At 37.7% G+C, this 14564-nt stretch overlaps 1 protein-coding gene across 1 annotated transcript in view; it reads left to right on the top strand.

The window, feature by feature from the left end:
* The window catches only part of NALCN (sodium leak channel, non-selective), a 390104-nt gene that overhangs the window by 148921 nt on the left and 226619 nt on the right, over positions 1-14564 (top strand). The window contains exon 11 of the mRNA XM_045008683.1: positions 2088-2174. Coding sequence (XP_044864618.1) covers positions 2088-2174 — 87 coding nt within the window. The remainder of the gene's footprint in view (positions 1-2087; positions 2175-14564) is intronic.

Genomic DNA, 14564 nt, shown 5'->3' on the forward strand with positions numbered 1-14564 from the left:
GATTCGCTTAATATCATTTCACTTAAAGTCTCATTTTTCAGGAACATACCTACAACATTAAGTGAGGAGTTACTGTATCTAGAACGTAGGAATGGCCATGCTTCTTCAAAACAGTTGTCTACCTAGTGCAGTATCTTGTGTCTAATGGTAGCCAGTACTAGCTGCCTGAGAGGAACATGGAAAAAACCCTACAGAAGGCAGATATGGGAAACTTTCCCGTAAAGAAAATTTCATCCTATCCCCCGATATTTGGATGTTAGTTTGTGCCCTAAAGAATAAGGGTGTAAATCTCTTCCAAAATTATTTTGTTTAATATTTTCTATTATAACTCTGGAAATTCTTGTTATCCATATGAATGTCCAGTCCTTTAGTGAATCCTGCTCATTTCTTGGCCTCCATGATATCTTGTGGCATTGAGTTCTGCAGTCTAAGTGCAGCTTGTGTCAGAACATTTTTCTTTTTATCAGTTTAAAATTTGCTCCTTCACATTACTTCTAGCAGGAAATACATTTTCACACAATCCACACTTTGCCTATGAAATTCATTGTCATAAGGTTATTGTTGAGACCACGATCTTAGCTGAAACCTGGCCTAGTCCAAGTGTAATTCTGGGTGAAGATGATTCCACCAAACATAGCACATCAGCGTACAAATCAGATCTGGGTTTAGTATCTGTCACGTCCCTAGTTAAAATGCCACAGCCTCTGTGAATTAACTAGGGTCTGTGACAGAAAGGTCTCTATGGGGAAACTCTAGAAGCAGCCACATTTGGGGAAAATAGAAACACTAAGGATAACGTCATCAGACCAGAAGAATGTGATCACATTAGATATGAACACCATCATATCATAGAATAAAAATAATTTGTGGACTGTAGACAGGTTAATGGCTATCTTGTTCCAAAAAATGATGTGACCTGAAACACTGACATAATGGGAATCTAGTTTAACAGACTACAAAAAAAATGTTTCTACTGTTTCTGTGTTAGTCGGAATTGTCTAAAGGAGCCTTTCCAATGCAAAGTGCCTTATAAAAATGTACCATATTTCTTGTTTGGGGCATGAAGTGACCTTGACCAAATTTTCTTCTGTACTTTTGCTGTATGATTTATTTCATTTGTCCACTTGACAAATCAATTAACTTGGGCAGAAAATTAGTCTACTACTGATCAAAGAAAAGTTGGCCCTCAGGTATTTATGGGCTGCTGAAGTAAGTGGCATAAAGGGAGTTCTCTCAGATGATGAGTAAAAACTTAGTGTAGCTCATTGTCTATACAGGAACACATGCACATTTTCTGTTACTGGCTTTCAGGACACGTTTCTTATGCCAATCAACCTACATCTTTTTATGACCTATTGTTAAAAGCCATTGTATATACATGTTCTTTTTTCTAAAGGCTGGGGTGAAATCCTGGCCCACTGAAGTCAATGAGAGTTTTGCCAGTGATTTCAATGAAGCCAGGATTTCACTCCACATTTTTAATTATACCACTGTATTGTCAGAGTAACTACACTGAACTGTTATGGAGTTACTGTGGATATGCAGTGTAACAAAGATCAGAATCTGACCCTTGGTGTAAAGTACTTTTGTCAGTAAAAGGACATGCTGTGATTTATTATTGTTCCCTTGGTGTAAATCCCAGGTAGTTCTGCAAAAGACCACAATGAAACTTGCTTTTAACAAGAATGTAAGATGGCTGGGTTTCTTCTAAATATGCTGAATAGATGAGGAGCCTTGTTCTGAGAGATTCTACAAAACAAATAGTGCTGAACAGATCCATTCTGAGCTCATTAGTAAAATTAGTACTAATATATTAGGACCAATTATTAGGTAGATGTAATGTGTTTTTTCATATTATCTGAATGAAATTCTGCACACTAAAAGTTATTATTCGGGCAAAGTTCTTATTAAAATAGGAGAATGGTGAGATCTATCTTGCGTATTCTGTAACAATAAGAACCATTTCCCTCTTCCTTTAAGAGCTCAGAGATCAGAATGTGAGCAGATCCTAAACAAAATATATCAAAAGCTTCACTTGTATTTATCATTATGTGAAATGCTTCTGACAAGTGTTTTTCCCCTTCAAGATGTTTCATGAAGATGCTGCTGGAGGATGGCAGCTAGTGGCTGTTGATATGAATAAACCCCAGGGCAGAGCTCCAGCATGTCTACAGGTACGGTACTTTTTTTTAAATCAATCAATCGGTGTAAACAGTAATGTGTGAATGTTGGCTTAGAGTGGCTGTTGGTGAGAAATTACAGCTGCAATAGTATTAATCATGAATTGCCTTACATTTATTGGTAACGTACCAAATCATACTGCATGTGCTCATGAAACATAAAATCAGCAAAGAAAGCAGTATGGACTTCATCCCAAATTATAAGGCATTTTATAATGTTTGTCTAGAAAAGTACATTCTTTATAAAAGGACTGTCTGATGTTGTCATTTTAAAAGAAGGTTTTAAAAATATCATTTTATTACCTTAAATAATTTAAATAATCCTTCTTTATCTCCACATCCTTCCCTACAAATCAATCCCACCCATGGGTTAGGTGTATAATATGCCCAGTTATTGACCCCAAAATACAATATTGTGCACTAAAAAACACGGGCCAAATAACATACTCAACACAGAAATACTTCAAACCCATTTTCAACTTAAAAATATGATTAGTAAAGGGAGACTGTAGAGATTCAAACTAATACAATGTTTTAAATGTTTAATTTTTTTATTTTTAGTTTTACCTAGATGGATTAATGGAAATCTATCTTACTCAGCCCTTACATAAATCCAAAACTAGGATAAAGAATGTTTATAAATCCAATTTTCCATTCACAGAACAATGTAGAGCAGTGATTCTCAAACTAGAGCTGCCGCTTGTTCAGGGAAATCCCCTGGCGGGCTGGGCAGGTTTGTTTACCTGCTGCATTCACAGGTTCAGCCGATCACGGCTCCCACTGGCCGTGGTTCACTGCTCCAGGCCAGTGGGGGCTGCAGAAAGCAGTGCGGGCCGAGGGACATGCTGGCCGCCCTTCCTGCAGCCCCCATTGGCCTGCAGCGATGAACCGCGGCCAGTGGGAGCCATGATCAGCTGAACCTGCGGATGCGGCAGGTAAACAAACCAACCCAGCCTGCCAGGGGCTTTCCCTGAACACGTGGCGGCCCTAGTTTGAGAACCACTGATGTAGAGCACCACAAAGTTTTATTTATAACTTTCAGTCTTGCATGATAAGGAATGACACTTGTCAGTGAGCCTGTCTTACTTCAGAACACAACACCAAAAACGCTACAGGAATCAGAATAATATGATCTGTGCCTTCCAGGCTATGGTTCTGATAATGTTCAGTTTAGCATGTGAACTAAAGTATGTTTAGTATATGTACAAGCTGGCAGGGTATACACTGATATATGTCTCCTGGCAAACACCTTTTACCATGAGTTCAGGAAAGTTGTACATTATTGAAGTTTGACAAGCTTGTCACACTATTGTGTGATATGTCTGTCACTCATGGCATATCTCTTAATTGTTCCAACAAAAGAAATGTAAATTCTTGATGTGTGGCAGTATCTAGCCTACCGAAGCATCATGTGCACTGTGTTCTTATCGATTCATAGATTCCAAAACCAGAAGGGACCATTATGATAATCTAGACTGAACTCTTGTATAACTCAGGCCATAGAACTTCCTCCAGATAATTCCAATGGAGAATCCACCATGACCCTTGGTAAATTGTTCCAGTGGTTAATTACTCTCAGTGTTAAAAATTTTAACTTTTATCCAGTCTGAATTTGTCTTGCTTAAGCTTCCAGCCATTGGATTGTTATAACTTTCTCTGATAGATTGAAGAGCTCTTTGTTAAATAATTGTTCCCTCTGTAGATACTTAAATAGACTGTAATCAAGTCACCCCTTAAACTTATTTTTGTTAAGCTAAATAGATTGAGCTCTTGGAGTGTCTCACTGTAAGGCACGTTTTCTAATCCTTTAATCATTCTCATGGCTCTTCTCTGAACCCTTTCCAATTTATCAACATAATTTTTTAATTATGGGCATCAGAACTGGACACAGTATTCCAGCAGCAATCACAGCAATGCCAGATACAGAGGTAAAATAACCTCTCTACTCCTGCTCAAGATTCCCCTGCTTATGCATCTTGGGATTGCATTAGCTCTTCTGGCCAGAGCATTACACTGAGAGCTCATGTTTAGCTGATTATCTACCACAACTCCCAAATCTTTTTTAGAGTCACTGCTTCCCAGGATAGAATGCTCCATGCTGTAAGTATGGCCTATGTTATTTGTCCATAGATGTATACATTTACATTTAGCCATAGTAAAATGAATATTGTTAGTTTGTGTCCAGTTTACCAAAATACTCTGAATCACAACTTTCCTCTTCATTATTTGCCACTCTCCCAATTTTTGCATCATCTGCAAACTTTATCAGTGATGATTCATGTTTTCTTACATGCCATTGATACAAATGTTAAATAGCTAAGGGCCAAGAAACAAACCCTGCAGGACCCCATTGGAAACACATGCTCTAGATGACAATTCCCCGTTTACAGTTACATTTGGAGAACTATCAGTTAGCCATGGAGACCTATCATTTCTCAAGTGATAATTGCAAGTGGTGGTGAAAATGTAGCCAAACTGATGGTGAAAGCGCCATTGAATGGAATTTCAAGATAGCATCTGACTTGCTTGTTTCATCTTTGTCTAATTACTGTGGTGCTGCATATTGTTTTTTTTCTAGAGTCATGAAAGCACATGATACATTGCATTCCATTAAGTTGGAACCTTATGCTTTAGCTGATGGTGTGGCTTTTTTACTTTTGCAACTCAGATAGTAGTTTTCTTTTGACAGATTGATACAACTCTATCCTATCAACATCCAGCTGATTTTCAATTATATATTACCTTGCAGGAGGTCAAAGACAAGCAAAAAAAACAATGCACAAACTTTTGATTTATAGTGTAGTACTGTCCAAATTGAGTCAAGTTGCTTTCCAAACACAGAGGAAAACACAATCTCTGCTCTTAAAAAACATGCATTCTAAAAGTCTGATAAATTCATGCATATATATTTACTTTATGATGCAGTACTTTATGCAATTGTACCATTGCTTAAATAATAATATAATAGATTTTAAGTAGGTCACATATCTAAAGGTTGCTGCAACTTTTGCAATATATTCAATGTGTTAATTGAGTCTGGAGTCCTTAATGAGAGATGTGTTTGTTGTTTATTTGGTTTTGTTAGGGTTTTTTTCCACATTTCTTAAGAGACATATAAAATGTTGTGTATATATAACACCCATGAAAGGATTAACCTTTTTTTAGGGACTGATAGATAAATGTCCATCCCTTAGGATATTTTCAGCCAATGAGGATTCTTCTGAATATATAATATTTCTATCTTGACATTTATTGGTTAAGTATGTTGTCACTCAGTGTACTGATAGGGGTAGAGTTCTTGGGAAAGGTTAGTGAAGATTTTTTGTATAATTTGAATTACATTTTGTAATAAAGATTTTGTTAGGTTTTCTTAATTCTTCTCTGGGGTCTTTAAATATTATTACAGCAAACACAAAGAATATGGTACTCTTTCAACAGTTAGGATTGTATTTTGATGAAATTCCATTTATTCATTCACTGATATATTTACATTCTGCCAGTTTTTGTATACAAACAGCAAATAGTTTACAAACTAGAGAATCAAGAATTTAGGATTTATCTCCTCAAAATAGCACTTTGTCTCAGAGGGGAGAAACTGGTCCAATGGATGGGCTACTAGACCAGGCCTCAGGAGACCTAGGTTTAGTTTCTCAATCAACCATAAATTTCCTGTAGATTGTGGATAAATCGTATGATCTATAAAATGGGGAAGTTCTTCCCAGCCTTACACAGGTCCTGTGAGAATTAAATCTATTAATAACCATGAGGTGGTCAGGTGTTACAGTGGTAGAGATCACTTAAATAGCCAAATATCTGTCTCTAAATAGAGGAACATAGGAAAGATAAAGAAAGTTCTTGGTCCACTGAGTTTCTTAGTGAAAGGACAGAAGCGTGTAAGAATAAAGCACTAGAGGTAGGCCAAGGATGGTGGGTTTTTAGTGGAGCTTTTAATTTCAGAAACTCCCTACTCAATTTTCTCAAGATTTTCAGAATGTATAGAAATTGCCAATGAGACATAACCCACATAAGAACATAAGAATAGCCATACTGTGTCAGACCAAAGGTCCATCCAGCCCAGTATCCTGTCTACCGACAGTGACCAATGCCAAGTACCCCAGAGGGAGTGAACCTAACAGGTAAAGATCAAGTGATCTCTCTCCATCTCCACCCTCTGACGAACAGAGGCTAGGGACACCATTCCTTACCCATCCTGGCTAATAGCCATTAATGGACTTAACCCCCATGAATTTATCCAGTTCTCTTTTAAACCCTGTTATAGTCCTAGCCTTCACAACCTCCTCAGGCAAGGAGTTCCACAAGTTGACCATGCGCTGTGTGAAGAAGAACTTCCTTTTATTTGTTTTAAACCTGCTGCCCATTAATTTCATTTGGGGGCCCCTAGTTCTTGTATTATGGGAACAAGTAAATAACTTTTCCTTATTTACTTTCTCCACATCACTCATGATTTTATATACCTCTATCATATCCCCCCTTAGTCTCCTCTTTTCCAAGCTGAAAAGTCCTTTCCTCTTTAATCTCTCCTCATATGGGGCCCATTCCAAACCCCTAATAATTTTAGTTGCCCTTCTCTGAACCTTTTCTAGTGTCAGTATATCTTTTTTGAGATGAGGAGACCACATCTGTACACAGTATTCAAGATGTGGGCGTATCATGGATTTATATAAGGGCAATAAGATATTCTCTGTCTTATTCTCTATCCCTTTTTTAACAATTCCTAACATCCTGTTTGCTTTTTTGACTGCCACTGCACACTGCGTGGACATCTTCAGAGAACTATCCACGATGACTCCAGGGTCTCTTTCCTGATTAGTTGTAGCTAAATTAGCCCCATCGTATTGTATGTATAGTTGGGGTTATTTTTTTGAATGTGCATTACTTTACATTTATCCACATTAAATTAATTTACCCTCATCTGGGGTTTTGCTTTTGACTTGCAAATCCACCCTAAAATAACAGCATTGTTGCAACATTAACTACAGGCAGGCTTCACCTCTGTATAATGACTTTTTATTGCATTATGCTTTTCATTGTCCACAAAGATAACCTGTGGTCCCCAATTATTTATTTTCACTGTTTCCCATGAATGGCATTGATTATAAATACCAATTTTTTTGTCCCATTTTTTTTGTTCCATTTCAACATGAATCATTTATCATAAATACATGCTGAGGAACCCACTTTCCCAAATGATTTTGCTGTTGTTGTTGTTGATACTGTTTTAATAGTTTTAGGTTTTCAGTCTTATGGATGCCAAAAGGCTGAACATGAGGCGCCAGAAAAATCTTTATTTCGAACTCTGCTGGAAATGGTTTAATCTTTTAATCCCCTTGTTAAAGACACATTGTATTTTTTGTTATTGTCTATTAAGAATCCTAAAGAACAGGAATATAGGATTGACTTTTATTAGTCCTTCCTTCTTTTTGTCTTTCTGTCACCAAAGATACTTTCCTTCTCTGGTACATGTGTAGAACATGCTTGGTGGCTTAAAGATGAATTGACAAGCTTTAACCTGCCTGTGTCTTCCTTCCAACCACTAATCACATTACTAACACCTATATCAGTGCAGGGATCTTCATTCCTTGCAGTATATGGCATTATGTGTTAGTAATGTCATCAGAGTTTTAAGGTAAACACAGAGACATGATCTGGTGTTGTAGCATGTATGCATAGAAGGAAATTATCTTTATTTGTTTTATTTTGAAATTTACATATTTGTGAAATTTATTTACATCTGTGTCCTATTAATGAACTGATATCTTAAATATTTTTTTGAAATTGTTTTATTTTAAAAATATCCTATTCACTTTTAACGATTTTGGTCTCAATCTATGTGATATGAGTACCACAAAATTAAAGTATAGACCATCATGGGTTATGACTTGAAAATAAAAATGGGATCACAAGGTTTAAAAAACTCTGAAATACTTCTGACCAATCAGAGCAAAGGAAACATCAACATTCTAATAACAACTTTTTCCAAAAGACTTGTTGTCTTGTGCTGTGTTATATTGTTTATATGTTTATGTGTTAAAGAATTGTGTAGTACCTTGAAAATGAGGGCAAGGAGCTTACACTTGATGTGGAAAGACAGGAAACCAGCAAAGGGTAGAGAGGGCATGATCAGAACCACAGGAATAGGAGACTATTTTAGCTGCATCATGAGGGATAGATAGAATAAGAGAGAGATGATTTCCGGTCTAAAGTGACACACAGTGGGCCAGCCAGTATTTGGGGAATTTGAGCAACAGCAGTAATAGTATGGAGTGTAAAATGGTTTTTTTCCCTCTTTCTCTTTTATAGCAAATGCTTATTGTTAAATTAGAACAGTGGCCCTAGTGCTAATCCCATTTATGCCTATGTAAATCAAGAGTCCCTCTAGAAGTTTTACACCAATATATCTCATTCTATTCTCACTGACACTGGCTTTAAAGAGTTTTATAAAGAACTACTCCCGAGAAGAGAATCAGGCCCAACTTACTTAATTGTGTTTCAGTACCTTTCAATATATTGTTAAGGACTCCTCTGGCTGTCCCTGTCTAATTCTCTAAAGTGATCTCATTCAGTGTCTGGACAATTCCAAGAATTGTTGACCTGAGGTTCATGGAACTCTATTTGACCCAAAGAGTGTACGAGATCCCTCTATAATACCAGACAGAGAGTAAATACAGTGTATAGTAGAAGTTTATAAATATATGTTATTTCTTTCAAATAACTTTAATGAGTATTTTTAAAAGCCCCCTCATGGGGCTGAGAGAAAAAAACAGTTATAGCTGACTGTACTGTAAATTTGGTTTGAATGGGTTGACTAATAATAATAAAACTAGTTTCATCAGAAGCAGTTTGCATAGTTTCACAAATCCTAAAGTTCAAAGGGTGTTAGTTTAAAACAAGCTTCATTTTCCTGTATTCTAATCTTATTCTAAACTCCTGGGCATGGATAGAGGTTGCATCAGTTCACATGAGTTTATGTAATTTTTGTTTATGTAGTATGTAGCTGATTTACTAGGGCAAGAAGTGGGACTCAAAAAAATGTGGGTTTTTACTTCAAAGACTGAGGAGGTGTGTGTATATATATAAACTAATTATGATTAATATATTGGTATCCATACTTTCAAAAAAACAAATATAAAGAGCAGTGGAGAAAAAGTGAGATGGAAGGGGACTGTGTCTGTGGGAAAATTGAGTGTTTTTTCACCAGAGGAACCAATGTAGATGATAAGATTTTGGCACCTCATAAGCCCAGCTCCACACAAACTCCGTACCTGCAATTGCAATGCTGGACATTATGGGAAGCATTGGATGAATATTTTGAAAAATGGAAACACCAGCCATTTTCTGTTCCTGGGTGGCATTGTGGGAAGGGGAAATGCAGCCAGAGTGGAAGCAACTCTCACCCTAAGGCTGTAATAGCAGCGATGCTGCAGAATGGTGAGGTATATGTGTATGTGTTGGCCGGGGAAGGGGGGGTGGGATTCTTTTGCCTGGCATAACTGTTAGAATCGAGTCGGGGAAGAGAGAGAAATGAAAAGTTAGTCTCTATTAAGTAGAATAGGCCTCCTGTGTCAGTGAGGCAGTCAGTTGGCTATTTTCTCCTTTGCTTACTCATATGGGAGCATCCTGACCTCATTTTCTACAATGGCTGTGTGGGTGGGAGAGAGTGCTTTACGTTTCCCTTAGAGGAAATTAGAAGAAATTCAGCACTGAGCAATGAAAATGACCAGCGGTCTAGAAGGATCAACTTACCATTAGGGAAGAGGCTAAAAGAGCTGTTTGTGTCAGGGAATGTCTCTTACTTTGTGTTTGTCCACTCTTTGGTATAGAGAGTCCATGATTGTAAGAAATTAGTGCCAAAAAACCCTTGTGAATGAAAAGTTACTCTATACCCGACATACCTAACGAAAACCCACAAAAGCAAGGAAATGAAAAGTCATGGTATCTAATATGATATACCTTTTACTCCTCCACCCAAGATGCACATGTGACTACTACAACAACCAGCATATATACGACATATTTCTACCTTAACTCTGCCCCAATGGGGAGGGCATCCTGGCAGCATGCCCTTACCCAAACTGCCCACCAGCATCAACAGCTAGATTTCTCCCAAACTAGCTGTTCTGCACTGCTCTGAAAAAATCACACCAACTCATGCTTGGGAAAGTGGGTGCTGGCAGGCTGGCTAAGCATGATGTGAACCTTTGTTTTCCTCAGCTAAATATGAACCAATAGTTATAACATAAAATCCTAAGATTTTTTTCTTTTTATTCATTAACAAAATAATTCCAAACTCTCACTATGATTAATGTCTTCAAGTTCTAAAGTGTGTAGCTTTGAATCTAGAAGGGCCCAAAACAATCAAGATACTCAAAATGTGAATTTTTGTTGCTTAGAAGTCAGAAACTAATTAGCTGATTTTCTTAAAGCTCCTTGGAAAACTCAAGCTTTGCTCAGAGATTATGTGCTGAAAATTTGGAATAGATGCACTTGGATTTTCATATAAAATAGAACATTTATGCTCAAATAAATGTGTTAGTCTCTAAGGTTCTTTTTGCAGATACAGACTAACACGGCTGCTACTCTGAAACATATAAAATAGAGTCCATGGAAGAACATTAAGTACAAAACTGATCACAAGCTTGGCTTTGGTGGTATAAAGGCACCACCACAATATGTTTACCTTGGTTTATCAACAACTAAGGAGATGGGAGAGATAACAGATTACCAATATTTGAAAAGTATAAAACACCAAGGATGGAGAAGATTTATTTATTAATTTATTGTAGCATGCATGTATATAACTAGGAGTAATGGGAAACTGAGAGGGGAAGAATTTCTGTTGAGTATCAGGAAAATCTGTCTGACTGTGAGATTTGTTAGCTGCGTAATAGTATCCCAGTGGATTTTGTGAAAGACCCATCACCTGCGATTCTTACAACCAGACTGAACAAAACACAGCACTAGAAAATGTCCAATGGGTAACCATCCTGCATTGCAGGAAAATGGCCTCAGTGACTTTATACTGTTCTGCCTATGATTCTGCTTCTCCAGTATAGTATTAACACATGTGCATCTAAAGGAGAAGTCATTTCAGTGGGGCATTAACATTGTGTTTACAAGAATTTCACCTTCAAGAAGTCAACAGGTCTATGGTCTGCTCAGACTAGACGTGTTCTTGACAGAAGACAAGGACAGGACTTGGCACACCTTCCTTGATGGTGCAAGGCCCCAGGAGTGGACTGTCACTCCCTGTTAACCTGGGTCAGAAAGATTGGTGAGTACCCTAGGAATGCACTTCTGACTGGGACATAGAAGGTCATGATTCAACTTGAGATCTGCCTGCAAACTGGAGAAGGAAAGAACTGAATAGAAAGCCTAGAGAAATGCTCCTTCCAGAAGAGGCATATTATTCATCAATACCTGCTCCTAGTCCTATATTCAAAATTTCCTAGGCTCTGATGCCTGTGCTACACAGCCCTGCTTCCTTTGGGAGCTTCTGAGACACTAGGTGGTCATTTCCAAACCCCTGATTTCATCAAGAGTTTCTTTGAGGGGAGTGATAAAAAAATGGTCTTCACCTCCTCACCTGTAAGAGGCAAAAAGGAAGAATACTTGCTCTCAACTGCAGCAGCCTCCTACATCAATCTACTCACCTGTCCCCCTGAAGATTCTGATAGGATTGTGCATGGACACCACTAAAGAATGGGAATGGAAGTTTGAGCCTTTGCCATCTCCTCGGCCCCCAAACTCCAATGTTTAGATTTAGAAGGTGACTTGGTAGGATGGAGTTTGTGTGACATTCTCCGGGGTTTATTTGTGGTGGCTAAAATATATAAATGTTATCAGTCCTGGCCTATCAAACTTTCAGGATCTTTGGCTGATGTTTACAGTCCCACTAGGTCCCTGAATTTTCCCACATTTTCCACACAATTCTGCCAGCAAAACAATCAAATAATTTAGTTAATACTATGAAATCCATCAGAAGAAAGGTATGTTCTAAATACATCAAGCTATTATAATCTATCCAAAAGATTCGGTTTGTTGCAGATTTATTTCGCTTTTTTACTATGATTTGAATAGACTGGGTGAACCTTTTTGGTTTTAGAATTCTGTTAATTGATGGACATTCGCTAGAACTTGTACTGTAATTTGTATTTACAGACTATTTTGAGGGCACACCAGTGTTGAAGTATTCAATAATGCCACTAAAATTAAGGTTCAGCTGAGTTTCCTTTAGAAAACTCAATTTCTGGGGTTAAATATGCCCAGTGTTTCAAATCCCATCAAGCTGAAAACAGGTATTTAAATTGTCCTGTTGGGTTTTGTGTGTGTGTGAGTTTAGCATAATTACAGCAATCAAAGTATTTGAAGCAGCAGCAGCACGACTTGCTTACTGCTGTAGCTCTGATGACAAGTTTGGGCAAAGAACTGCAAAGCCTTAGAATAAAACTAGCATCCCCCCCTTTTTTTAAATTTTCTCCTAGCCCATTTCCCATATTTAAAAAAAAAAGTGTTTCCCCAACAAAGGCATCTTTTTACTGTAGTGCTAAAAATAGATCAGGTCTTACAGCTTTACTAGCCACTAGCCAATAATATTGGTTCAGATGAGTCATAAAGTTAAATAATGACTTTAAAGTATTTTGGAATATTGTTGATTCCCCTGGCATCCTGTTGGTGTTTAAAGTGAAAGCAGTTAGGACACACACACTTTACAACTTTTGTACAGAGAACCCTTAAGATCTCTTAAGTGAATATTATATATTCAGATGAGGATTTCTCCACCCCAAATATATCTGACAGGAAAAAATATTTCTGAGAGGAAAAAGATTTTTTTTCCTTTTACTTTCTTGGTCTTTTCAGGCACTAACCCGGATGCCTTTAACTCATATTGAAGGAGAGTCAGAAAGTCTGTCCATTTTGCTTCAGTCTAACCTCCAAAAGGCCTGATGCCCTGATTTTTGCAAACACCTGTGATCTGATTTTTCAGAAGTACATAGCACCCATCTATCCCAATGAGGTCAATGAGAGCTGAAGGTGCCCTGTACCTTTGAAAATCAGGTTATTAATGCAGTGACTTCATTGACTTCGAGTAGAATACTCACTTAAGTGTTGTTACTCATATACTTAAGTACTTTCAGAATCAGACTCTACATTAGTTTTTTTTTATTTTATTCTCTCTCAGTTAAGGCTCCGTGAACCTTGAAGGGATTGGTTTATGAAGGGGGTCTTGCCCTGAACTATGCATTGTGGTTGGATTTAGAAGCAAGCCAGCTACTGCAGCCTCACTTGGAGGTTGTAGTTCAATCATTTCAAACCTATAAGCATAATCCCTCATAGCAGGCCATTCCACTGTTCCTTTACAAGGTCCCCTCTCTACCATACCAGCCTGTTCCCTCCCTGCCCACTTTTATCTCAGATCTCTGGAGAGAGGGATTGTGTAGCTAGTTGGAAAAAGACGGGAGCTGTTGATGTAGAGGAGGGAAGGGGGAGACGGGTGCAAGGAAGGATGTTTACTGGCTTCTGATCTGTTGAACAAACTCAGGTCATGTTTGCAACCATTCTCAAGCAGAGGCTGAGATATGCTTCTAACCTGAAGCCTGATTTAAGAATATTTTGCATAGCTTTGGTTTTAAGCCTTTTTTTTTTGGTTCACTTCTTTTAATTCCTTCTGTTACAGTCTTGACTGTCTCAAATCTTACAAATAATGGACCAAATTCAACCCTCACTATAAGTGGATTAACCTTACTAAAGATAGTGGAGTTTGGCTTGCTGACACTAAAGGAGGAATTTTGGCCAATGTTCACAGTTCTTCTGTCTTTCAAAAAATTTCACTTAATTTCCAGATTCTTGCTGAAAACTTTTTACCAAATTATTTACAGTTCTTCCGTCTTTCAAAAGCTTTCACTTAATTCCCAGATTATTGCTGAAAATGTTACCAAATTCTTCCCTATCACAAACCTGTAGAGGCGGCGTGTTAGTCCAGTGTATAAAGATTAGAAATAAAAATTCCTGGGTACTAATTCCGACTATTTAAAGGGTGTAAATACTAAGGATGGAAGCTAGTATGGGTAGTACAGAAGGGGTATAATTAAGAGCAATGGGATACAGTTGAGAAAGAGAACATTTAGGCTGCCATTGAGATGTGGTAGGCTTTGGAATAGTCTCTGTAGGGAAGTGGTAGCATCTCTCTTACTTACCATCATGTGAGTCTTTACAAACTGGATAGTACAAAACACTTGAAAATGTACTGTAAGGAATAATCTTGCATTGAGAGGGATGCAGTGCATGAGGTAATAGACATTTTCCTTTTCTAACTTCTATGATTAGAAAGATGAAGATGACACAGAGCTGACACAAGCACAATCT

The sequence above is a fragment of the Mauremys mutica genome, chromosome 1, assembly GCF_020497125.1.
Source record: "Mauremys mutica isolate MM-2020 ecotype Southern chromosome 1, ASM2049712v1, whole genome shotgun sequence".
Lineage (NCBI taxonomy): Eukaryota > Metazoa > Chordata > Testudines > Geoemydidae > Mauremys > Mauremys mutica.